This window comes from Oncorhynchus keta, chromosome 4, assembly GCF_023373465.1.
Source record: "Oncorhynchus keta strain PuntledgeMale-10-30-2019 chromosome 4, Oket_V2, whole genome shotgun sequence".
Classification (NCBI taxonomy): domain Eukaryota; kingdom Metazoa; phylum Chordata; class Actinopteri; order Salmoniformes; family Salmonidae; genus Oncorhynchus; species Oncorhynchus keta.
In genome coordinates, this window is record NC_068424.1 from 48,163,965 (window position 1) to 48,191,464 (window position 27,500).

General features: G+C 44.1%; 1 protein-coding gene across 1 annotated transcript in view; it reads left to right on the forward strand.

The window, feature by feature from the left end:
* Positions 1 to 27,500, forward strand: part of LOC118384019 (dedicator of cytokinesis protein 2-like) — a 158,357-nt gene that overhangs the window by 109,130 nt on the left and 21,727 nt on the right. The window contains exons 27-34 of the mRNA XM_052508022.1: positions 21,317 to 21,415; positions 21,573 to 21,667; positions 25,865 to 25,943; positions 26,088 to 26,188; positions 26,281 to 26,339; positions 26,480 to 26,628; positions 26,753 to 26,838; positions 26,971 to 27,127. Of these exons, the coding sequence (XP_052363982.1) occupies positions 21,317 to 21,415; positions 21,573 to 21,667; positions 25,865 to 25,943; positions 26,088 to 26,188; positions 26,281 to 26,339; positions 26,480 to 26,628; positions 26,753 to 26,838; positions 26,971 to 27,127 (825 nt within the window). The remainder of the gene's footprint in view (positions 1 to 21,316; positions 21,416 to 21,572; positions 21,668 to 25,864; positions 25,944 to 26,087; positions 26,189 to 26,280; positions 26,340 to 26,479; positions 26,629 to 26,752; positions 26,839 to 26,970; positions 27,128 to 27,500) is intronic.

Here is a 27,500-nt window from a genome sequence, read left to right on the forward strand (position 1 = left end):
TGGTTGCTGATAATGGGCCTATTTAGATATTCCATTCAAAATGAGCTGTTTCCAGCAACAATAGTAATTTACAACATTAGCAATGTCTACACTGTATTTCTGATCAATTTGATGTTATTTAAATGGACAAAAAAAACAAGGACATTTCTAAGTGACCGCAAACTTTTGAACGGTAGTGTTATAAGATATGCAGATTTAGTAAGATATAAATAGTTATAGATAGATATAGTAAGATATAAATAGATATACATAGATATAGTAAGATATAGATAGATATAGTAAGATAAAGAAAGATATTGTCAAATATAGATAGATATAGTACAATATATATAGATTTAAATAGATAGATAGATTTATTTACATTTTTTAATTTACTTCACCTTTTATTTAACCAGGTAGGCTAGTTGAGAACAAGTTCTCATTTGCAACTGCGACCTGGCCAAGATAAAGCGTAGCAATTCGACACACACAACAACGCAGAGTTACACATGGAATAAACAAAACATACAGTCAATAATACAGTAGAACAAAAGAAAACAAGAAGTCTATATACAGTGAGTGCAAATGAGGTAAGTTAAGGAAATAAATAGGCCATGGTGGTGAAGTAATTACAATATAGCAATTAAACACTGGAATGGTACATCGGCAGAAGATGTATGTGCAGGTAGACTGGGGTGCAAAGGAGCAAAATAAATAAATAAATACCAGTATGGGGATGAGGTAGATAGATAGATGGGCTGTTTACAGATAGGCTAAGTACAGGTGCAGTGATCTGTAAACTGCTCTGACAGCTGGTGCTTAAAGCTAGTGAGGGAGATGTTAGTCTCCAGCTTCAGAGATTTTTGCAATTCGTTCCAGTCATGGGCAGCAGAGAACTAGAAGGAAAGACGACCAAAGGAGGAATTGGCTTTGTGGGTGACCAGTGAGATATACCTGCTGGAGCGTGTGCAATGAGTGGGTGCCGCTATGGTGACCAGTGAGCTGAGATAAGGCGGGGCTTTACCTAGCAGAGACTTGTAGATAACCTGTAGCCAGTGGGTTTGGCGACGAGTATGAAGCGAGGGCCAACCAACGAGAGCGTACAGGTTGCAATGGTGGGTAGTGTATGGGGCTTTGGTGACAAAACGGATGGCACTGTGATAGACTGCATCCAGTTTGTTGAGTAGAGTGTTGGAGGCTATTTTATAGATGACATCACCGAAGTCGAGGATCGGTAGGATGGTCAGTTTTACGAGGGTATGTTTGGTAGCGTGAGTGAAGGATGCTTTGTTGCGATATAGGAAGGCGATTCTAGATTTAATTTTGGATTGGAGATGCTTAACCTCTTGCTCCTACCTGGCACGCAGGCGTCCCATCTCGAGCTCTGGAAATGCAAATGCGCTACGCTAAATGCTAATAGTATTAGTTAAAACTCAAACGTTCATTAAAATACACATGCAGGGTAGGGTATTGAATTAAAGCTACACTCGTTGTGAATCCAGGCAACAAGTCAGATTTTTAAAATGCTTTTCGGCGAAAGCATGAGAAGCTATTATCTGATAGCATGTAACACCCCAAAAGACCCGCAGGGGACGTAAACAAAATAATTAGCATAGTCGTCGCTACACAAACCGCACAAATAAAATATAAAACATTAATTACCTTTGACCATCTTCTTTGTTGGCACTCCTAGATGTCCCATAATCACTATTGGGTCTTTTTTTCGATTAAATCGGTCCACATATAGCCTAGATATCGATCTATGAAGACTGTGTGATAAACGGAAAAAAATAGCATGTCATTACGTAACGTCATTTTTTAAAATTCAAAAAGTCGACGATAAACTTTCACAAAACACTTCGAAATACTTTTGTAATGCAACTTTAGGTATTAGTACACGTTAATAAGCGATAAAATTCATCAGGAGGCGATGTCAATTCTATAGGTGTCCGTCTCGAAAAAATGTCTGGAGAGAGCTCGACCAAAACATCCGGTCGGAGACCGGAGGGAATGGATTCCCTTGATTCGGTTAGACCAAGAATCGAAGCTGAATCAAATGACAAGACTCTAGACAACGTGTGGAAGCTGTAGGCACTGGAACCTCGGATTCATTTAATTCGGTTCACTTTGAACAATTCCTGGAAGTAGCGCAAGGATATTTATTTCCATTTTCAGTGATCAGATTTTCCTGCACTTTTCGATGAAACACACGTTCTGTTATAGTCACAGCCGTGATTTAACCAGTTTTATAAACGGCTGAGTGTTTTCTATCCACACATACTAATCATATGCATATACTATATTCCTGGCCTGAGTAGCAGGGCGCTGAAATGTTGCGCGATTTTTAACAGAATGTTCGAAAAAGTAGAGGGTCGACTTAACAGGTTAATGTGAGTCTGGAAGGATAATTTACAGTCTAACCAGACACCCAGGTATTTGTAGTTGTCCACATATTCTAAGTCAGAGCCGTCCAGAGTAGTGATGGTGGACGTCGAGCAGGTGCGGGCAGTTATCGATTGAAAAGCATGCATTTAGTTTTACTTGCGTTTAAGAGCAGTTGGAGGCCACGGTGTCGTCTGCGTAGACGTGGATCAGAGAATCACCAGCAGCAAGAGCAACATCATTGATGTATACAGAAAAGAGAGTCGGCCCGAGAATTGAGCCCTGTGGCACACCCATAGAGACTGTCAGAGGTCCGGACAACAGGCCCTCCGATTTGACACACTGAACTCTATCAGAGAAGTAATTGGTAAACCAGGCGAGGCAATCATTTGAGAAACCAAGGCTGTCGAGTCTGCCAATACGAATGTTGTGATTGACAGAGTCGAAAGGCTTGGCCAGGTCGATGAATACGGCTGCCCAGTAATGTCTATTATCGATGGCGGTTATGATGTCGTTTAGAACCTTGAGCGTGGCTGAGGTGCAAACATAACCAGCTCTGAAACCAGATTGCATAGCGGAGAAGGTATGGTGGGATTCGAAATGGTCGGTAATCTGTTTGTTAACTTGGCTTTCGAAGACCTTAGAAAGACAGGGTAGGATAGATATATAGATAGATAGATAGATAGATAGATTAAGACATATATAGATATAGATAGATATAGTAAGATACAGATATATATACAGATAGATAGATATAGATATGGTAAGATATATATAGATATAGTAACATATACATAAATATTGATAGACATAGTAAGATATAGACAAAGATGGATATACAGTAGGTAGATGGAGAATGGGAGAGCTAGAGTGCCAAAGAGAGTGTTAAGGAGCAAGGGAATCAATAAATAGAGCGGTCGAGGGAGTGCGTGCGTGCGTGCGTGCGTGCGTGCGTGCGTGCGTGCGTGCGTGCGTGTGTGTGTGTGTGTGTGTGTGTGTGTGTGTGTGTGTGTGTGTGTGTGTGTGTGTGTGTGTGTGTGTGTGTGAGAGAGTGTGTATGCACGTGTGTGTGTGTGTGTCTTTGTATGTACGTGCACGTATCCGTCTATGTGTATGTTTTTATTTTTTATTTCACCTTTATTTAACCAGGTAGGCTAGTTGAGAACAAGTTCTCATTTGCAACTGCGACCTGGCCATGTGCGTATGTGCAAGTGTGTGCATTTGTTTGTCAGGGCCAGGGTCAATTCTAAATTGAGTTGTGAATTTTCTTTTGATTTTCCCACGAGGTCAAGCAAAGAAGCACTGAGTTTGAAGGTTGTCCTTGAAATACATCCACAGGTACACCTCCAATTGGCTTCTAAAGCCATGACATTTTCTGGAATTTTCCAAGCTGTTTAAAGGCACAGTCAGTTTAGTGTATGTAAACTACTGACCCACTGGAATTGTGATACAGTGAAATAATCTGTCAACAATTGTTGGTAAAATGACTTGTGTCATGCACAAAGTAGATGTCCTAACCAACTTGCCAAAATTTTAGTTTGTGAACAAGAAATGTGTGGAGTGGTTGAAAAGCGAGTTTTAATGACTCCAATCTAAGTTTATGTAAATTTCCGACTTCAACTGTATATCTTACATCCTATATCTCTCTATATCTTTCTATATCTTACTATATTTCTCTAAATCTATATCTGTCTAGATCTCTTTATATCTTACCATGTCTATTTATATCTAAATCTCTCTATATCTATATCTCTCTATATCTTACTTTATCTATCTATATCTGTATATATCTATTTATATCTCTCTATATCTTACTGTATCTATCTATATCTAAAACTCTATATCTATCTATATCTCTCTAAATCTTACTATATCTATCTATATCTATATCTCTGTATTTCAGTCTGATGTGTTACATGCTCTATTACTGATGTCCTTCTGTCTGTACTTGTCTTACTGTCCCACTTTCTCCCCTTTCTTTCCCCCCTTTTCTCGCTCTCCCTCCCTCACTATTCTCTGTTTCTGGGTCTCAAGTGTCTGAGAAGCTATTTAGGACTCCCCTCGCTCTTTCTCCCCCCTCCTCTCTCTGTTTCTCACCCGTCCTCTCGCTCAGTCTCTCACGTTCACAAGTGCAAGTTAGAGAGAGGTGACTTGTGAAGGGAGCGTGTGAAAAGAGTTTGATATACAAGAGGTGCCTTATTCAGTAGTTTATCCACTAGAGAGAGAGGAGAGGGACCTCTCAACACTCCCTTAGTGTGACATGGAAAGAGACAGAGGGATGGAGAGGAAAGGAAAGAAAAGAGAGATCATAAAGAGAGAAGTCAACTTGTTGTTCTGATTGTTAAACAGCCAATGTTTCTGTGTGTGTTTTTATTCACGGCTTTCCCTTTTGGGAGATTCCCTTGTATAATCAGTGATAAATTGGGGTGTTATGAATCTGTGTGTGTGTGTGTTCCCTCGGATGTCCCCTGATAAAGTGTGTATCTGAATGTTCTGACCCCTGCCAAAAATAACCAGTGATGCATGCGACACAGAAAAGTTGTCGACTCACCTTGTGTCGAGTTTCAATTGATCTCTGCTGAGATGAGCAGCGGAATAAGTGTGTGTGTGTGTGTGTGTGTGTGTGTGTGTGTGTGTGTGTGTGTGTGTGTGTGTGTGTGTGTGTGTGTGTGTGTGTGTGTGTGTGTGTGTGTGTGTGTGTGTGTGTGTGTGTGTGTAAGTGTTACAATCTATGTAAATAACATTGGTCATGCTGTAAAAAAAAAATTGTGTGCAGATGATACAGTATTCAATTGTTCCTTCCGTTGGCCAAGCCTTTTCGCATTTGAAGTCTGATTGTCAATCACTGCAGAGGTCACTGTTGGATCCGAAGTTAGTGCCAAATGCAAACAAAACAAAATACATGCTTTGTTTCTAGGTCCCATAACCCAGATTTAAAGGAATTTGAACGGTACATAAATAGAGCGAGTTCCATTGTTTGGTATCTGGCTTGATGACAAACTGTAATTTAAAAAACATGTCACTGAGCCGGTGAAGAACTTGAAGTTCAAGGTTGGTTTCTTTTACATGTCTGACTTTTGTTAATAGAAAATAAATTGTCCAGGCCTATTTTAGATGATGGTGATATTATGGTGATATTATGGTGATATTATCTATCTGCATGCAGCAGCATCTACACGTAAGCCACTACATGCTGTTTTCCATTGTAGAACTCACCATTGTGTTTTGTATCAGGAAGTGGGTTGGGCGTCTTTGTACGTAAGGAGAGAGTAGCATTTTCTTGAGTCGATCTGCAAAGCACTCGTATAGAAACTTCCTATGTATCTATCGTCATTCATTCAACTTAGACTCACAAATGACGAAACCCGGCTTGGAGTGGCGCAGCGGTCTAAGGAGCTGCATCTCAGCGCTAAGAGGCGTCACTACAGACCCTGGTTTGATTCCAGGCTGTATCGCAACCGGCCGTGATTGGGAGTCCCATAGGACGGCGCATAATTGGCCCAGCGTTGTTTGGGGTTAGGATTTGGCCGGGGTTGTAAATAAGAATGAGTTTTTTAACCGACTTGCGTAGTTAAATAAAGGTAAATTATTAAAACAATAACACTGGAGGCCCCTTCGGTCTCCACAGAGTTGGGTAACGCTGCTTTGGTTTATTTTTTCGGGGGGCCCTTTATGTGGAACAACTTACAGAGCTCTCTGAAATGATATGTTCTGGTCCCCCTTGGTCAGTTCAGAGCAATGATCGGAGACCTCTATGTCGATAAATGTGTCTGTTTACTCTTACTATGTTTTGTAATTGTGTATATTGCATGTGTTTGCTGTACTAACGCAGGACTCACATATAATAGAGACACTCGTCTCAGTATGACTTCCCCTGTCAGAATCGAGGTTAAATAAATAAAAAAGCTGAAACATTTCTATTCACCACCACCCCCAATGCACAATAATTGCCATACGCCTTTATGTTGTGTGCGAGAGGAATCTCACACGTAGACCAACACACACACACGCACATCCTGCACGGCGAGGAGGGCGAGGCGTGTTTTCTCTCTCTAAGCTCTCTGTAATTTGATTTTGGAGGATGTTGTGATGGGAAAAGGAGCACATTACTGCAAGACGAGGACCGAGGGAAAGAGGGAGGGAGGAGGTAAGAAGGAGTGGAGACGAGGGGTGTCATTTTAGGGGTCAGGCTAATGTGTCTAAATTCTATTCCCATTTCCCTCATCTCAGACTCTCTCCCTGTCGTTACCTTATTCCCCTCTCCTCCCCCGCCCATCCATCACTCCCTTCCTCCTTCCCTCGCTAAGTATCTCAGGGCGTTAGCCGGGGTTGTTAGAAAAAGGGCTTGATAGACCTCTTTGTGCCCGACGGAGAGACGTTGAGCTGTGAAGTCATTGATCTGTCTAATCAGTACTCTCTGACATGCAAACATACCAGCTGATTACACTGCTCCTACCCTGCCTGCCTCTCTCAACCCCCCTCTCTCTCTATCCCTCTCTAACTCTCCCCCATCCTCTTTCATTCAACAAAAACCCAGGTGAGGGAGAGAGGAGAGAAAAAAGAGAGAATGTGGCAGTGAGAGAATGTGGCAGAGATAATTGAATGACAAGAAGGGCCTCTTCTGTCCTGCAGTGTGGTTGATTGCATATCTCGGTGCATGACTGTCAGTCTAAAATAACATTTGTGTGTGTCTCTCTCTCTTTGTGGTAGTGCACACATTTGTCTTGGTCTCTGTATTCATGTCTCCTGTCTGTTTCTCTGTCTGCCTGTCTGTCTGTCTGTCTGTCTGCCTGTCTGTCTGCCTGTCTGTCTGTCTGTCTGTCGGTGTTATTGTATTATTTTGTGTAGATCTGTTTTTCTTGAGATGCGTTATTCTCTACTGACAAAATCCTGTAGATGAATGTTCTGTCCTTCAACAAGAACTCACGGTTTGACCAAATGGACTTCAGATTCCGACGTTTGCCCGCGTTTTTTAACCTTTATTTAACTATGCAAGTCAGTTAAGAACAAATTCTTATTTTCAATGACGGCCTAGGAACAGTGAATTGTCTGCCTGTTCAGGGGCAGAACGACAGATTTGTACCTTGTCAGCTCGGGGATTTGAACTTGCAACCTTCCGGTTACTAGTCCATCCAGTTTGTTGATGTTTTGGACACGCTGGGATGCTCCTCCTGCTGCGGCTGCTGCTTTTGCCGGGCGCTTTGCGGCTCGTTAAGTTTAGGCACCGATTCCGAAAGGTTAAGTTAAGAGTTAAGGTTTGGTATAGGGTTCAAAACAAAAACAACTCCAAGGTTAAAATTAAGGGGTAAGGTTTAGGATAGGGCTGCATTATTTATTTAAATAAAACAAGTGCCTAACACTGGGATTATACACGCGAGCCTCGGAGCCGGAGCTCGTGGCTTATGCCCATCCGCCACCCTTGTTCACAGCGCCCTGGCGAAACCCAAGTCTACTTGATGGTAAAAGAGCTCACCGTTGACCCTAGTGGCCGGTTTTGAAGGCATCTCCTGGCCGATGTCGGATTTCTAAATGGATCTTGAGCGAACCTAACGGCTGTCCTGCTGAAATCTGTCTTTGATTTGAGTTCTATAAAAGAGAAAGGGGGTAAGGGGGGATGGAAACAGACGGATGAATGGAGAGAAAGAGAATGAGAAAGAGGAGGGAGCAAAATCCCCAGCGGAGCATCTGTGTCCTGCTTTTTCAATAATCTCTTGGCAGTTACATAAGATCCTGGACAGGACTAGAGCTCTCTGTGTGTGTGTGTGTGTGTGTGTGTGTGTGTGTGTGTGTGTGTGTGTGTGTGTGTGTGTGTGTGTGTGTGTGTGTGTGTGTGTGTTTTGGAGGGTGAGTAAAGAGATTGAGGACTGTTAATTTCTCAGAGACTACCAATTACAGGGAAGTAAGCCAATGAACTGCTGGCCCCAACCCCCACCTACTCTATCTAGGATAGGCCGACAATATGTAATGAACTCACTACTTGACTGTTTGTGCTCTCGCACTGCCTCCGTTACGTTTGCGTCTGTGTCTTCATAGTGTGTGCGTGTGTGTAGTCTACCCTGTTGATAATCCTATTAGTAATCAGCCGTTCTCACTTGAACACTGTCAGAGAGGGAGAAGGACAGAAAGAGAGAGAGAGATGGAGAGCTCTAGAAGTTGAGCTGAGTTATCTGAGTGTTTGAAGTTGACTCTTGGGGAGGATTTGTTTGGTTGTTTGCAGTTTGGTGTGTGAATGCGTGCTTGCAGTTATTTGTGTCTTTTTTTTGTTTGTGCATGTATACGTGTGTCTGTGCATGTATACGTGTGTTTGTGCATGTATACGTGTGTTTGTGCATGTATACGTGTGTTTGTGCATGTATACGTGTGTTTGTGCGTGTATACGTGTGTTTGTGCGTGTATACGTGTGTCTGTGCGTGTATACGTGTGTTTGTGCGTGTATACGTGTGTTTGTGCGTGTATACGTGTGTTTGTGCGTGTATACGTGTGTTTGTGCATGTATACGCGTGTTTGTGCGTGTATACGTGTGTTTGTGCATGTATACGTGTGTTTGTGCCTGTATACGTGTGTTTGTGCATGTATACGTGTGTTTGTGCGTGTATACGTGTGTTTGTGCGTGTATACGTGTGTCTGTGCGTGTATATGTGTGTTTGTGCATGTATACGTGTGTTTGTGCATGTATACGTGTGTTTGTGCCTGTATACGTGTGTCTGTGCATGTATACGTGTGTTTGTGCATGTATACGTGTGTTTGTGCATGTATACGTGTGTTTGTGCGTGTATACGTGTGTCTGTGCATGTATACGTGTGTTTGTGCGTGTATACGTGTGTTTGTGCATGTATACGTGTGTTTGTGCGTGTATACGTGTGTCTGTGCATGTATACGTGTGTTTGTGCGTGTATACGTGTGTTTGTGCATGTATACGTGTGTCTGTGCATGTATACGTGTGTCTGTGCGTGTATACGTGTGTTTGTGCATGTATACGTGTGCATGTATACATGTGTTTGTGCATGTATTACATTTACATTACATTTAAGTCATTTAGCAGACGCTCTTATCCAGAGCGACTTACAAATTGGTGCATTCACCTTATGACATCCAGTGGAACAGCCACTTTACAATAGTGCATCTAAATCTTTTAAGGGGGGGGGGGGGTGAGAAGGATTACTTTATCCTATCCTAGGTATTCCTTAAAGAGGTGGGGTTTCAGGTGTCTCCGGAAGGTGGTGATTGACTCCGCTGTCCTGGCGTCGTGAGGGAGTTTGTTCCACCATTGGGGGCCAGAGCAGCGAACAGTTTTGACTGGGCTGAGCGGGAACTGTACTTCCTCAGTGGTAGGGAGGCGAGCAGGCCAGAGGTGGATGAACGCAGTGCCCTTGTTTGGGTGTAGGGCCTGATCAGAGCCTGGAGGTACTGAGGTGCCGTTCCCCTCACAGCTCCGTAGGCAAGCACCATGGTCTTGTAGCGGATGCGAGCTTCAACTGGAAGCCAGTGGAGAGAGCGGAGGAGCGGGGTGACGTGAGAGAATTTGGGAAGGTTGAACACCAGACGGGCTGCGGCGTTCTGGATGAGTTGTATGGGTTTAATGGCACAGGCAGGGAGCCCAGCCAACAGCGAGTTGCAGTAATCCAGACGGGAGATGACAAGTGCCTGGATTAGGACCTGCGCCGCTTCCTGTGTGAGGCAGGGTCGTACTCTGCGGATGTTGTAGAGCATGAACCTACAGGAACGGGCCACCGCCTTGATGTTAGTTGAGAACGACAGGGTGTTGTCCAGGATCACGCCAAGGTTCTTAGCGCTCTGGGAGGAGGACACAGTGGAGTTGTCAACCGTGATGGCGAGATCATGGAACGGGCAGTCCTTCCCCGGGAGGAAGAGCAGCTCCGTCTTGCCGAGGTTCAGCTTGAGGTGGTGATCCGTCATCCACACTGATATGTCTGCCAGGCATGCAGAGATGCGATTCGCCACCTGGTCATCAGAAGGGGGAAAGGAGAAGATTAATTGTGTGTCGTCTGCATAGCAATGATAGGAGAGACCATGTGAGGTTATGACAGAGCCAAGTGACTTGGTGTATAGCGAGAATAGGAGAGGGCCTAGAACAGAGCCCTGGGGACACCAGTGGTGAGAGCGCGTGGTGAGGAGACAGATTCTCGCCACGCCACCTGGTAGGAGCGACCTGTCATGTAGGACGCAATCCAAGCGTGGGCCGCGCCGGAGATGCCCAACTCGGAGAGGGTGGAGAGGAGGATCTGATGGTTCACAGTATCGAAGGCAGCCGATAGGTCTAGAAGGATGAGAGCAGAGGAAAGAGAGTTAGCTTTAGCAGTGCGGAGCGCCTCCGTGATACAGAGAAGAGCAGTCTCAGTTGAATGACTAGTCTTGAAACCTGACTGATTTGGATCAAGAAGGTCATTCTGAGAGAGATTAGCGGGAGAGCTGGCCAAGGACGGCACGTTCAAGAGTTTTGGAGAGAAAAGAAAGAAGGGATACTGGTCTGTAGTTGTTGACATCGGAGGGATCGAGTGTAGGTTTTTTCAGAAGGGGTGCAACTCTCGCTCTCTTGAAGACGGAAGGGACGTAGCCAGCGGTCAGGGATGAGTTGATGAGCGAGGTGAGGTAAGGGAGAAGGTCTCCGGAAATGGTCTGGAGAAGAGAGGAGGGGATAGGGTCGAGCGGGCAGGTTGTTGGGCGGCCGGCCGTCACAAGACGCGAGATTTCATCTGGAGAGAGAGGGGAGAAAGAGGTCAGAGCACAGGGTAGGGCAGTGTGAGCAGAACCAGCGGTGTCGTTTGACTTAGCAAACGAGGATCGGATGTCGTCGACCTTCTTTTCAAAATGGTTGACGAAGTCATCTGCAGAGAGGGAGGAGGGGGAGGGGGAGGAGGATTCAGGAGGGAGGAGAAGGTGGCAAAGAGCTTCCTAGGGTTAGAGGCAGATGCTTGGAATTTAGAGTGGTAGAAAGTGGCTTTAGCAGCAGAGACAGAGGAGGAAAATGTAGAGAGGAGGGAGTGAAAGGATGCCAGGTCCGCAGGGAGGCGAGTTTTCCTCCATTTCCGCTCGGCTGCCCGGAGCCCTGTTCTGTGAGCTCGCAATGAGTCGTCGAGCCACGGAGCGGGAGGGGAGGACCGAGCCAGCCTGGAGGATAGGGGACATAGAGAGTCAAAGGATGCAGAAAGGGAGGAGAGGAGGGTTGAGGAGGCAGAATCAGGAGATAGGTTTGAGCAGAGGGAAGAGATGATAGGATGGAAGAGGAGAGAGTAGCGGGGGAGAGAGAGCGAAGGTTGGGACGGCGCGATACCATCCGAGTAGGGGCAGTGTGGGAAGTGTTGGATGAGAGCGAGAGGGAAAAGGATACAAGGTAGTGGTCGGAGACTTGGAGGGGAGTTGCAATGAGGTTAGTGGAAGAACAGCATCTAGTAAAGATGAGGTCGAGCGTATTGCCTGCCTTGTGAGTAGGGGGGGAAGGTGAGAGGGTGAGGTCAAAAGAGGAGAGGAGTGGAAAGAAGGAGGCAGAGAGGAATGAGTCAAAGGTAGACATGGGGAGGTTAAAGTCACCCAGAACTGTGAGAGGTGAGCCGTCCTCAGGAAAGGAGCTTATCAAGGCATCAAGCTCATTGATGAACTCTCCGAGGGGACCTGGAGGGCGATAAATGATAAGGATGTTAAGCTTGAAAGGGCTGGTAACTGTGACAGCATGGAATTCAAAGGAGGCGATAGACAGATGGGTAAGGGGAGAAAGAGAGAATGACCACTTGGGAGAGATGAGGATCCCGGTGCCACCACCCCGCTGACCAGAAGCTCTCGGGGTGTGCGAGAACACGTGGGCGGACGAAGAGAGAGCAGTAGGAGTAGCAGTGTTATCTGTGGTGATCCATGTTTCCGTCAGTGCCAAGAAGTCGAGGGACTGGAGGGAGGCATAGGCTGAGATGAACTCTGCCTTGTTGGCCACAGATCGGCAGTTCCAGAGGCTACCGGAGACCTGGAACTCCATGTGGGTCGTGCGCGCTGGGACCACCAGATTAGGGTGTCCGCGGCCACACGGTGTGGAGCGTTTGTATGGTCTGTGCAGAGAGGAGAGAACAGGGATAGACAGACACATAGTTGACAGGCTACAGAAGAGGCTACGCTAATGCAAGGAGATTGGAATGACAAGTGGACTACACGTCTCGAATGTTCAGAAAGCTAAGCTTACGTAGCAAGAATGTTATTGACTAAAATGATTAAAATGATACAGTACTGCTGAAGTAGGCTAGCTGGCAGTGGCTGCGTTGTTGACTTTGTAGGCTAGCTGGCAGTGGCTGCGTTGTTGACACTACACTAATCAAGTCGTTACGTTGAGTGTAATAGTTTCTACAGTGCTGCTATTCGGGGGCTAGCTGGCTAGCTAGCAGTGTTGATTACGTTACGTTGCGTTAAAAGAACGACAATAGCTGGCTAGCTAACCTAGAAAATCGCTCTAGACTACACAATTATCTTTGATACACAGACAGCTATGTAGCTAGCTATGTAGCTAGCTACGATCAAACAAATCAAACCGTTGTACTGTAATGAAATGAAATGAAAATGTGATACTACCTGTGGAGCGAAGCGGAATGCGACCGGGTTGTTGAGTGGGAAGTTATATTCGGTAGACGTTGGCTAGCTGTTGGCTAGCTAGCAGTGTCTCCTACGTTAAGGACGACAAATAGCTGGCTAGCTAACCTCGGTAAATTAAGATAATCACTCTAAGACTACACACTCTAAACTACACAATTATCTTGGATACGAAGACAGCAAAGACAACTATGTAGCTAGCTAACACTACACTAATCAAGTCGTTCAGTTGAGTGTAATAGTTTCTACAGTGCTGCTATTCGGTAGACGGTGGACGCTGGCTGCTGGGCAGTAGACTACGTTAGGACGACGAAATACGATAATTACGCAATTATCTTTGATACAAAGACGGCTATGTAGCTAGCTAAGAAGAAATTGCTAAGATTAGACAAATCAAACCGTTGTACTATAATGAAATGTAATGAAAAGTAATACTACCTGCGGACCGAAGTGCGAATGCGACCGCTCGCTCCAACCCGGAAGTATGTATACGTGTGTTTGTGTTTGTATACGTGTGTTTGTGCATGTATACGTGTGTTTGTGCATGTATACGTGTGTTTGTGTATGTATACGTGTGTTTGTGTTTGTATACATGTGTCTGTGCATGTATACGTGTGTCTGTGCATGTATACGTGTGTTTGTGTTTGTATACGTGTGTTTGTGTATGTATACGTGTGTTTGTGCATGTATACGTGTGTTTGTGCATGTATACGTGTGTTTGTACGTGCGCACTTATGTGCCGGACACATCAAGCATTCGGGCTGGCAGCAGCGTCACAGTAAACACACAGAGCACACAAACTTTGTTTCAGTTCAGACAGAGGAGGGGTGGGGAGGGGAGGGATGGCGCAATGGAAGAAATGAGGAGAAGAGATGAAAGAGGTTGGATCTTGACAGGGTGTCTGGTGTCATGTTCTACCAGGGAGAGATAGAGGGATAAGCAGCACGTTGCTCACAGAGCTGAAATATCACTTCCTAATTAAAGCTTTATGTAACCAACATTACCCACAGAGACGCCGTCTTAATGTGTGTGTGAGTCAGTGTGTCTCTCTGTGTGTGTGTGTGTCTCTCTGTGTGTGTGCGTGTGTGCGTGTGTGTGTGTGTGTGTGTGTGTGTGTGTGTGTGTGTGTGCGTCTAAATGTCTGCCTGCATTTTTTGTGTGACTGAATGTGTGTGTGTCTGTCTGTCTCTGTGTGTGTGTGTGTGTGTGTGTGTGTGTGTGTGTGTGTGTGTGTGTGTGTGTGTGTGTGTGTGTGTGTGTGTGTGTGTGTGTGTGTGTGTGTGTGTGTGTGTGTGTGTGTCAGCGTGTCTGAGTTTGTGTGTCTGAATCAACACACTCTCACAGTCTCACTGCAGAATCACAGTCACATTTCTAGGTATTAATTCTGAATGGTTAAAGGCCCCCGTCAGTGGGTGATGCCACCCCTATTTCAACATAATTCCTGCCCTAGAGCGTAAGTGCTCGTTAACGTTCCACCTCCGAAGAATGACGCAGGCCACTTATACATATTCACGAATTGGGGTGGGATAGAACGACGTGGTGATTTCCGCGCGGACTGGAGACTAGGGAACTGACAGCTGTCAGTGTAGCTGGTTAGCATGCTAACCTTAGCTAGCTATCTTGCTGGCCGTATCTACAGTATTCATAGCCCTTGACTTATTCCACATTTTGTCGTGTTACAGCCTGAATTCAAAATATTTGTTTCTCTCTCACCCATCTACACACAATACCTCCAAATGACAAAGCAAAAAAAAAGGCTTTCAAATGTTTTACAAATGTATTTAAAATGAAATACAGAAATATCACGTTTGTAAGTATTCACATGCCACAGGGTTAATATTTTGTAGATGCACCATTGGACTCTTTCTGGGTACGTCTCTAAGAGCTTAACACACCTGGATTGTGCAACATTTGCACATTATTCTTTTCAAAATTCTTCAAGTTCTGCCAGATTTGGTTGTTGATAATTTCTAGACAATTATTTTCTGATCTTGCTATAGATTTTGCCAACTGTAACTCGGCCATTTAGGAACATTCACTGTATTCTTGGTGAGCAAATCCAGTGTAGATTTGGCCTTCCATTGTCTGGTGGAACCAGGTTTTCCTCTGGTATTTTGCCTGTGCTTAACTCCATTCTGTTTCTTTGTTATCCTGAAAAACTCCCCAGTCCTTAACGATTACAAGCATACCCATAACATGTATGAAGCGTGGTACTCTGTGATGTTCTGTGTTGGATTTGCCCCAACTGAGTTAGGAAGGAGGTCTGTATCTCTGTAGTGACTGGGTGTATTGATACACCATCCAGTGTGTAATCAATAACTTCTCCAGGCTCAAAGGGATATTCAATGTCTGCTGTTTTACCCATCTACCAATACGTGCCCTTCTTTGCGAGGCATAGGAAAACGTCCCTGGTCTTTGTGGTTGAATTTGTGTTTGGAATGTTCTGCCTGACTGATGGACCTTACAGATAATTGTATGTGTGGGTTACAGAGATGAGGTAGTCAGACAATCTTGTTCAACACTACTATTGCACAAGTCCATGCAACTTATTCTGTGACAAATTGTACTCTTGAACTTGTTTAACTTGTCAGAACAAAGTGGTGAAATATTTATTGACTCAAGGCATTTCAGCTTTTCATTTTGTGTAAAGTCCAAATTGGAGATCTCTGGTTCCAACCGCCGTATCTTTATGAGAGAATGCCAAGAGTGTGCAAAGCTTTCATCAATGCCAAAGGGTGGCTATTTGAAAAATCTCAAATATAAAACATATTTTGATTTGTTGAACACTTTTGTTGGTTACTACATGATTCCATATGTGTTATTTCATGGTTTTGATTCGCAAACTATATCACATTTAACGAACCAAACATTCAAATACCGTTGCAGAAGGTAAAGTAAAAACCCAAACGGGTCCGTAAATCAATACCGGTATACCGGTAAAAACCCAAACGGGTCCGTGAATCAATACCGGTATACCGGTAAAAACACAAACAGGTCCGTGAATCAATACCGGTATACCGGTAAAAACCCAAACGGGTCCGTGAATCAATACCGGTATACCGGTAAAAACACAAATGGGTCCGTGAATCAATACCGGTATACCGGTAAAAACCCAAACGGGTCCGTGAATCTATACCGGTATACCGGTAAAAACACAAACGGGTCCGTGAATCAATACCGGTATACCGGTAAAAACACAAACGGGTCCGTGAATCAATACCGGTATACCGGTAAAAACACAAACGGGTCCGTGAATCAATACCGGTATACCGGTAAAAACACAAACGGGTCCGTGAATCAATACCGGTATACCGGTAAAAACACAAACGGGTCCGTGAATCAATACCGGTATACCGATAAAAACCCAAACGGGTCCGTGAATCAATACCGGTATACCGGTAAAAACCCAAACGGGTCCGTGAATCAATACCGGTATACCGGTAAAAACCCAAACGGGTCCGTGAATCAATACCGGTATACCGGTAAAAACCCAAACGGGTCCGTGAATCAATACCGGTATACCGGTAAAAAACACAAACGGGTCCGTGAATCAATACCAGTATACCGATAAAAACCCAAACGGGTCCGTGAATCAATACCGGTATACCGGTAAAAACCCAAACGGGTCCGTGAATCAATACCAGTATACCGGTATACCAGAGTCATCTTCACTGTTATTCTACAATGTAGAAAATATGAGAAAATAAAGAAAAAACCCTTGAATGAACTTTTGACCGGTAGTGTGTATTTAATACAGACCAGCTCACCTGACTGTATTAGCGCTCACCGTTGCCCCTGGTGGCCAGGTTTGACGCCGTATCCTGACGTCATGCTTACCTCGACGGATGTCTAATTTCACAGTGGATCTGGGGCAACCTGGCTGGTCTGATTGTGTGCCTGCATTTTTTGGGTGTGTCACAATGATTAGGCTTTGTGTGTGTGTGTGCATGCACGTGCGTGCGTGTGTGTGTGTGCGTGCGTGTGTGTGTGTGTGTGTGTGTATGTCAGAGACAATGCTCCCGTGGTGATTGGTAAAGGGTAGCCCTCCAGGTGTTTCATCTCACGGTTTTACCAATTTGGCTTCAGAGTCGTACGTTTATCCACATTTCTCCAAACGTCAAATTTAGATGTTAAGATTGAAGGTTTTAGATAAAGATAGTTAAATTAGATAGTTACATTAAGGTTTAAGGTTTGGGATAGGGTCAAAATAATTATAATAATTGTGTCTACCTCTGGGATGGAATGCGTGACCTTCGGAACCGGAGTCATGGGATTAAGGTTTGGGTTAGATTTTAAAGGAGTGTTTACCACTGGGATTGAACAAACAACCTTTGGATCCGGAGTCATCGGATTGCGCCCCTTCTACAACACCCTAGGAAAACCCAAGCCTATTTGATGATAAAAGCGTTTACTGTTCACCCTAGTTTTTGAAGGCATTTCCCGATGTCCTCAGGACATGGACAGACATCCAATTTCAAAGTCAATCTTGAGTGATCTGGCTGAGATATGAGAGAACAATGTGCTTTCAGCAGTGGAATATAAATGTGTGTGTGTGTGTGTGTGTGTGTGTGTGTGTGTGTGTGTGTGTGTGTGTGTGTGTGTGTGTGTGTGTGTGTGTGTGTGTGTGTGTGTGTGTGTGTGTGTGTGTGTGTGTGTGTGTGTGTGTGTATGCATGCAAGTGCACACACATTCCCATTTTTTTTTAAATAGCTCCATCTGAAAATATCATCTATCACTACTTCGCTCCCCCTCTCTCATCTTTCAGTCCCCATCCCATCTCACTCCGTCACTACCAACCGGAGATAGACATAAGGACAGATACATAGAGACAGGTGTATATATATATATATATGTTTTGTTACATTTTGTTACGTTACAGCCTTATTCTAAAATTGATTAAATAAATAAGAATCCTCAGCAATCATCACACATTATCCCATAATGACGAAGCGGAAAAAGTTTTTTGCAAATGTGTTAAAAAAACAAAAAACAGAAATACCTTATTTACATAAGTATTCAGACCCTTTGCTATGAGACACGAAATTGAGCTCAGGTGCATCCTGCTTCCATCGATCATCCTTGAGCTGTTTCTACAACTTGATTGGAGTCCCACCTGTGGTAAATTCAATTGATTGGATGTGGTTTGGAAAGGCACACACCTGTCTATATAAAGGTCCCACAGTGCATGTCAGAGCAAAAACCAAGCCATGAGGTCGAAGGAGTTGTCCGTAGAGCTCAGAGACAGGACTGTGTGAAGGCACAGATCTGGGGAAGGGTACCAAAAAAGTGTTTGGGGTATTGTGTGTAGATTTAATAAATTTTAGAATGAAGCTGTATCGTCATAAAATGTGAAAAAAGACAAGGGGTCTGAATACTTTCTGAGGGAACTGTATGGAGAGAGAGAGAGAGAGAGAGAGAGAGAGAGAGAGAGAGAGAGAGAGAGAGAGAGAGAGAGAGAGAGAGAGAGAGAGAGAGAGAGAGAGAGAGAGAGAGAGAGAGAGAGAGAGAGAGAGAGAGAGAGAGAGAGAGAGAGAGAGAGAGAGAGAGAGAGAGAGAGAGAGAGAGAGAGAGAGAGAGAGAGAGAGAGAGAGAGAGAGAGAGAGAGAGAGAGAGAGAGAGAGCACATAGCCTTGCTATTGAGAGAAAGGCCGCCGAAGGCAGACCTGGCTCTCAAGAGATGTCAGGCTGTGTGCACACTGCCCACAAAATGAGGTGGAAACTGAGCTGCACTTCCTAACCTCCTGCCAAATGTATGACCACATTAGAGACACATATTCCCCTCAGATTACACAGACCCACAAAGAATATGAAAACAAATCAAATGTTGATGAACTCCCCTATCTATTGGGTGAAATACCACAGTGTGCCACCACAGCAGCAAGATTTCTGACATGTTGCCACAAGAAAAGGGCAACCAGTGAACAACCATTGTAAATGCAACCCATACTTATTTATTTTCCCTTTTGTACTTTAACTACTTGCACATCACTACAACACTGTATACAGACATAATATGACATTTGAAATAGAAGAGGTGAGCAGATGTGCCTAGAAAGCAGGATGGTACAGTGACAGAGGGAGAAAAGAGGGTGAGAGGACCTAGAGGCGCGGGGAGAGACAGACATATGAGGAGGAGGAAGGGTAACTGAAGAGAGCGAGATTGGGGTTGGAAGAGGGAGTGATTGAGGGATGATCGGGGGTGGGTTCTCCTATCCTTGCTCCTCTCCTCTCTCTGATGTGATTGTGGGGTGGAGAGTTTAACCCTTTATGTGCATCCTCATCACAGCAACCCACTGAGCACAGACGTCGGTTCAACGTCTAGGTTTTGATTTACACTTGGTTGAGTTGTCCACTAACGTGAAAAATCGAAATTCAAAACCAACCAAAAGATTCACCATGTCATTGGATTGAAGTTAAGCGTTTGGTTTGAAAAATACAAAATTCCAATTTTGCGTTGATGACTTTTTGCAAATCCAATCAGTTTCCCAAGTTGATTCAATGTCGTCACATTGAATTATTTGGTGGAAATGACATGGAAACCATGTTGATTCAACCCGTTTTTGCCCAGTGGTAAGACCCATCTTAAATTGGAGATAGGAGAATTATGTTGCTGTTAAACATTCTGATTAGTTTGATCCTTCCAGCTAAAAGTTCCAGTACCACATATCACTTTGCACTTGATTTTGGGGATACATTATTTTATTTTTTACCTAGATGCGCTTCAGCTTCAGCTCATGGATGACATTCCCCTTTAGAATTCTCTGACACAGAGCAGAATTCATGGTTCCTTCAGTGATAGCAAGTCACTGAGGCAGCAAAGCATCCCCGTACCATCACACTGCTACAATGAGGTTCTTACTGTGGAATGCAGTGTTTGGTTTTTGCCGTACATAACGGGACCCATTTCTCCAAGAGGTCCACTCAAGTTTGGCAAAAAAGCACCTGGAAACACTTGGATGAGTGTCAAGACTCTTTGAAGAATGTTCCATGGATGACATAGGACGCTGGAGCAGTGGAAACGTGTTCTCTGGAGTGATGAATCACACTTCACCATCTGGCAGTCCGACAGGGGCAAATTTGGGTTTGACGGATGCCAGGAAAACATTACCTGCCCGAATGCATAGTGCCAACTGTAAAGTTTGGTAGAGGAGGAATAATGGTTCGGGCTAGGCCCCTTAGTTCCAGTGAAGGGAAATCTTAACGCTACAGCATACAATGACATTCTTGACGATTCTGTGCTTCCAACTTTGGGGAAGGCCTTTTACTGTTTCAGCATGACAATGCGCCCATGCACAAAGCGAGGTCCATACAGAAATGGTTTGTCAAGATCGGTGTGGAAGAACTTGACTGGCCTGCACAGAGCCCTGACCTCAACCCCACCGAAGACCTTTGGAATGAATTGGAACACCGACTGCGACCCAGGCCTAATCGCCCAAAATCAGTGCCCGACCTCACTAATGCTCTTGCGGCTGAATGGAATCAAGTCCCCGCAGCAATGTTCCCACATCTAGTGGAAAGCCTTCCCAAAAGACAGGGGCTGTTGTAGCAGCAAAGGGGGGACCAACTCCATATTAATCTCCATGATTTTGGAATGATTTTGGAATGTTCGACGAGCAGGTGTCTACATACTGTTGGTCGTGTTTAAGTCATGATTAATGCTGACTAACAGTGGATGTGTAATTCATTACTTTCGTCTCTCTTCTCTCGTTCCTCTCTCTCTTTCCTCTCTCTCTCTCTCTCTCTCTTCTTTCTTAATCTTTCTCCTCTCTCTCTCTCTCTCTCTCTCTCTCTGCTTTCTTCATCTTTCTCCTCTCTGTCTCGCTCCCTCTTCTCCATCTTCCTCCTCTCTCTCTCTTTCCCTCTTCTTTCTTCTCTCTCTCTCTCTCTCTCTCTCTCTCTCTCTCTCTCTCTCTCTCTCTCTCCTTTCTTCTCTCTCTCTCTCTTTCACCCTCTCTCTTTCACCCTCTCTCTCTCTTTCACCCTCTCTCTTTCACCCTCTCTCTCTCTCTCTCTCTCTCTCTCTCTCTCTCTCTCTCTCTCTCTCTCTCTCTCTCTCTCTCTCTCTCTCTCTCTCTCTCTCTCTTTCACCCTCTTCTTCTCTCTTCTCTCTCTCTCTTTCTTCCTCTTCTTTCTTCTCTCTCTCTCTCTTTCACCCTCTTCTTTCTTCTCTCTCTCTCTCTTCTCACTCTCTCTCTCTCTCTCTCTCTCTCTCTCTCTCTCTCTCTCTCTCTCTCTCTCTCTTTCACCCTCTTCTTTCTTCTCTCTCTCTCTCCCTCTTCTTTCTTCTCTCTCTCTCTCTTTCACCCTCTCTCTCTCTCTCTCTCTCTCTCTCTCTCTCTCTCTCTCTCTCTCTCTCTCTCTCTCTCAGTCCAGGGTGGTGGCCTGTATGACGGCCACTCTGAGTCAGATGGATGACAGCCACTATTCTTGCTACCTAGAGACCTTCTCAGGCACCACCGACCTAGTGGTGAGACATCACACACATAGTTGCACGCACACACACATACACACACACACACAAATGTACACAAGCATGCACACATACACACACACACACACAAGCACGCATGCATGCCTGCATAAATCCACACAGCCACACTCACACACTCTCTGTGTTGTTGAAGGACTTCCTGATGGAAACGTTCCTACTGTTCAAGGAACTGATTGGGAAGCACGTCTACCCCTCAGACTGGATGGCCATGATCATGGTGCAGAACAGGTACTGCACACGCACGCACGCACGAACGCACGCACACACACACACACACACACACACACACACACACACACACACACACACACACGCACACGCACACGCACACACACACGAGATGTCTCTGACACCAGATGTAGTCTCACAAATCCGACTTATTTCTGACGATGATAACATTGTGATTATGGTGCAGAACGGAGACTGTACAAACAGCTGTAGTGTAGAGGAGCAATATAGCGTAGAAGCTGGAGACACAGCTAAGGAGCACTAAGCAGATGATAATGAACATCAAAATAATAAGAACATTCTCACATTCTAGTGTACTCTCTGATTTGTATTGCTGCGGTGTTAGGAAGATATTTGGTGTTTCAGTATAAAGCTTGGAGTGCCATTTTCTGACTCAAATGACCAGTAGCTGGGTACAGACTAGTGCTCTCGCATACTGGATCATGTTGATGCAATCTAGTAGCGGTAGGTCAATGGTAATCAAGTCAAATCAAATGTATTTGTCACATGTGCTAAATACAACAGTTATAGTAGACTTTACCGTGAAATGCTGACTTACGAGCCCTTTCCCAACAATGCAGAGTTAAAAAGTAAGAGAATTAGCAACAAAAAATATTTAATAGTTACACAATAAAAAACAATGTGTGTGTGTGTGTGTGTGTGTGTGTGTGTGTGTGTGTGTGTGTGTGTGTGTGTGTGTGTGTGTGTGTGTGTGTGTGTGTGTGTGTGTGTGTGTGTGTGTGTGTGTGTGTGTGTGTTGGAGTGTCAGTGTAAGTGTGTGTGGGTAGAGTACAGTGAGTGTACATAGAGTCGGTGTATGAGAGCCAGTGCAAAAAAAAAGGTCAATGCAAATAGTCATTTTATTAACTGTTCAGCAGTCTTATGAGGCTAGAAGCTGTTCCGGAAGCCTTTTGGTCTGGTGCAGCTTTCAGAGTGTACAGTCTATGGCTTGAATGGCTGGGGTCTTTGGCAATTTTCTGTGCCTTTCTCTGATACCACATGTTTTGGAGGTTCTGGATGGCAGGGCCCTCCACACCACCCTCTGTAACGCCTTGCGGTCGGATGCCAAGCAGTTGCCCTACCAATAGGTGAAGCAGCCAGTCAATCTTTTCAGCCTCCTTACGGGGAAGAGGCATTGTCGTGCCTTCTTCACAACTGTGTTGGTGTGTGTGTGGACCATGTTAATTGCTTAGTAATGTGGACACAGAGGAACTTGAAGCTCACGACCAGCTCCACTACAGCCCCATCGATGTGGTAGGGGGCGTGGCTCGGCCCTCCGTTTCCTGTAGTCCATGATCAGCTCCTTTGTTTTCCTGACATTGAGGGAAAAGTTGGTATCACTGACCTCCTCCCTATAGGCTGTTTCATCGTCGATGGTTATCAGGCCTACCACCGTCGTATCATCAGTAAACTTAATGATGGTGTTGCAGTCGTGGCTGAGGGAGTACAGGAGGGGACTAAAAACGCACCCCTGAGGGTCCCCCGTGTTGAGTGTCAGCATGGCGGATGTGTTTTTGCCTACCCTCACCACCTGGGGGCGGCACATTAGAAAGTCCAGGATCCAGTTGCAGAGGGAGGTGTTTAGTCCCAGGATCCTGAGCTTAGTGCTGAGCTTGGAGGGAACTATGCTGTTGAATGCCGAGCTGTAGTCAATGAACAGCAGTCTCACATAGGTGGGAGAGGGCAGAACTGGGATTTACATCCTAAATCCCAGTTCAGATACATAAGATGAGACACAACGGTCGTAAGGAGTTTTAGAACAAAGTTGGTTTGATCTGAACAGTCTAGTTTTAGAACATCTCATGTCGTCAATCGGAGTTTCCAAGATTCGGCATGTAAAACCTTTAGCTAAGGTCTTGTGATCGAGACGGACCCATTTAGCCAATCAGAGACCGTTACGCTAACGTTCTGTGTTCAGCCAAGCAACCAGTTAGCGAGCCAAGAAGAGAGCTACTGTAGCTAGCTATTTTGCTGCACAGTCACAAAAGTGTACCCTGTTTCTGGTGCATGTATTTCATGACAGTCGTTTGCTGCAACACGTTGCTACGGGCAGTGGCAGCTTGGTTACAAAGTTTCATCACGTCAATGTAAAGATTCCCCGTTACCGTGGAAACTGTCTCAACCGCATCCCTCGTCTCCGTGATCTAAATGCCTTGTCTTTAGTCAGCTGCTGTACAACACAACACTCTAAAAGGTGCTAGTTTTGCCTCGCCTCGTGTCGGCCGTTGTATCTGAACTTGGGCTGAAGGCCGACGTTGTCTCATTAACAACAGGGGTCGCTGGACCAACGTTTTAAGATATTTCCTCACAATAAGTTTCAAACATGCAACTGATATTCCATTCTGTTACATTAGGTCCACGGTGAGCAGATGTGTTGTTGTTGTGGACTGTAGCTTCTACAGGATTTGTCATGTCCCTAGGCTGTAAGGGACTGTTTATCCTATGAGACCAGACAAGGCCTTAGATAACACACCATGATACTAGCCCTGAGATACAGATGGGGGGGGGGTGGTTGAGAGAGACAGAGAGATTTCCATAGGCCAAGGATATGTCCGATAGCACAGTGCAGAGAGAGAGAGAGAGAGAGAGGGCGAGAGAGATAAAGAGATAGATAGAGAGAGAGAAGATAAGGATGAGTGGACACGGGTTAAGAAGGGAAGGATGAGGAGATAGAGTGTTTCCTAGAGAGAAACGATAGAGAGGTCTGATGGAGGGAGCAATCAGTTCTTTTACAGGATTAAAAAGATAGATTGTGCCTGGAAGAGAAAGGCAAGGGAAGATAGTCAGCTAGTTTACTTGAACCTCACTTTTTAAACTTAGATAAAGTTAAAAATGGTAAAATAGTTTAGTCCCTTTACATAACAATTGGAATTATTTTAATAATTACTCATGTATTATCAGTACCTGCTCACGCTATATGGATATCCGTATATATGGATACTGTGTCAATATTGTATTATCATTTACATGAATATTCGTATCAGGTCCAATTGATATAGATATCAGATGGCATGTATAATGATAACATATCAATACAGTTAACATTGATACAGTATATAGGTAGAGATATTGAACATTGAGATAGAACATTGATACAGTATATAGGTAGAGATATAGAACATTGATACAGTATATAGGTAGAGACAGATATAGAACATTGAGATAGAACATTGATACAGTATATAGGTAGAGATAGATATAGAACATTGAGATCGAACATTGATACAGTATATAGGTAGAGACAGATATAGAACATTGAGATAGAACATTGATACAGTATATAGGTAGAGATAGATATAGAACATTGAGATCGAACATTGATACAGTATATAGGTAGAGATAGATATAGAACATTGAGATAGAACATTGATACAGTATATAGGTAGAGATAGATATAGAACATTGATATAGAACATTGATACAGTATATAAGTAGAGATAGATATAGAACATTGAGATAGAACATTGATACAGTATATTGGTAGAGATAGATATAGAACATTGATACAGTATATTGGTAGAGATAGATATAGAACATTGAGATAGAACATTGATACAGTATATTGGTAGAGATAGATATAGAACATTGAGATAGAACATTGATACAGTATATTGGTAGAGATAGATATAGAACATTGATACAGTATATTGGTAGAGATAGATATAGAACATTGAGATAGAACATTGATACAGTATATTGGTAGAGATAGATATAGAACATTGAGATAGAACATTGATACAGTATATTGGTAGAGATAGATATAGAACACTGAGATAGAACATTGATACAGGATATAGGTAGAGATAGATATAGAACATTGAGATAGAACATTGATACAGTATATAGATAGATATAGAACATTGATACAGTATATAGGTAGAGATAGATATAGAACATTGATACAGGATATAGGTAGAGATAGATATAGAACATTGAGATAGAACATTGATACAGAATATAGATAGATATAGAACATTGATACAGTATATAGGTAGAGATAGATATAGAACATTGAGATAGAACATTGATACAGTATATAGATAGATATAGAACATTGATACAGTATATAGGTAGAAATAGATATAGAACATTGATGCAGTATATAGGTAGAGATAGATATAGAACATTGATGCAGTATATAGGTAGAGATAGATATCATGCTGTCATCTCATAAACTGTACACTGTGTCTCTGTCAGGGTGTTCCTCAGAGCCATCAACACCTACGCTGACACCATGAACCTCAAATTCCTCAACAACAATGACTTTGAAGTGCAGGTCAGTGTGTGTATGTGTGAGTTTTTGTGTTTGTATGTGTGAAAATTATGAAAGTGAACAGTCCACACTCATTCTCTCTCTCTCTCACACACACACACACACACACACATTCTCATTATTTTGATCCCTCTCTTCTCTCTGTAGTTGTGGAATAATTACTTCCATTTGGCTGTGGCATTCATTACCCAAGAGTCATTGCAACTGCAGCACTTCTCTCCAACCAAGAGGAACAAGATCCTGGCAAAGTGAATTCAATTTAAACAATTTCTCTTTTGTTTCTTCTGGCAATATTAACGAGTAATGTACTAAAACAAAGTTGATTTATTTTTATCTTCAGGTATGGAGACATGAGGAGACTCATCGGTTTTGCCATACGGGACATGTGGTACAAACTGGGTAAGTGTGTGTGCGTGTGTGTTTGCGTGCGAATGTATGCATGTGGGTGTTACAGACTCTGAGACTGTTTGTGTGTGTGTGTGTGTGTGTGTGTGTGTGTGTGTGTGTGTGTGTGTGTGTGTGTGTGTGTGTGTGTGTAGGTGGGAATAAGATCTGTTTTATCCCTGGGATGGTTGGTCCTATCCTGGAGATGACTCTGATTCCTGGGGAAGAGCTGAGACGAGCCACCATCCCCATCTTCTTCGACATGATGCAGTGTGAACACAAGCTCTCCTCGCACTTCCAAAAGGTGTGACAGTGGCACACACACACACAACCACACACGCATGCATGCGCACACACACCCAGACTTTTACAGCTTCCCGAGAGGCTTACCCATTCTCTATCGCTTCTCTCCCTCTGTCTGTCTGTAGTTTGAGAATGAGATCATTCTGAAGCTGGATCATGAGGTGGAGGGAGGAGGAGGAGATGAGAGATACATGGAGCTACTGGAAACCATGTGGGTGTCTTTCATCAATACCAATATCCACATCACAGGCAATATCTGTAACCTTATACTGTAACCTTATACGTACTGGCTTACGTACTGTGTGTGCGTGTGTGCGTCCGTGTGTGTGTGTGTGTTTGTCAGACTGTTGGAGTGTGCTGTGGAGCATCCCTTGTTAAGGCCAGAGGTCGAGCACTTCGTTGACTTGGTGAAGGGACTCCTGGTGCGTCTCCTTGACTACCGCACGGTGATGAGCGACGACAGCCGCAACAACCGCATGAGCTGCACCGTCAATCTGCTGGTACGCTCCGCCCACGACAGGAAGATCCACATTGGGCAGACTGCTGCATCTTTCATCAGCGTATCTGGTGTCGCGGCGATTAGCACATTGTTGCGTCAACTGCTGTACACACACCTTCGTGTTTCATGTGTCACCAGCCGCCTCGAGCAAATCAACCTTGAGTTGCAGTTTCACTTTCAGCACAAAACTACGCCCTTCTCCCCAACAATAAACCTGTTGCTCTGTATATCATCTGACAATCAATTCCATGCCAATCAACAGTGCCCGCCGTGTGGCCGTTACCATGGCATCACCAGCCACTAAGTAACATCCAACTAATTATGACCACGTTCTAATACATTCTAAAAATAGTAATACACCGGAACCTTCGTCT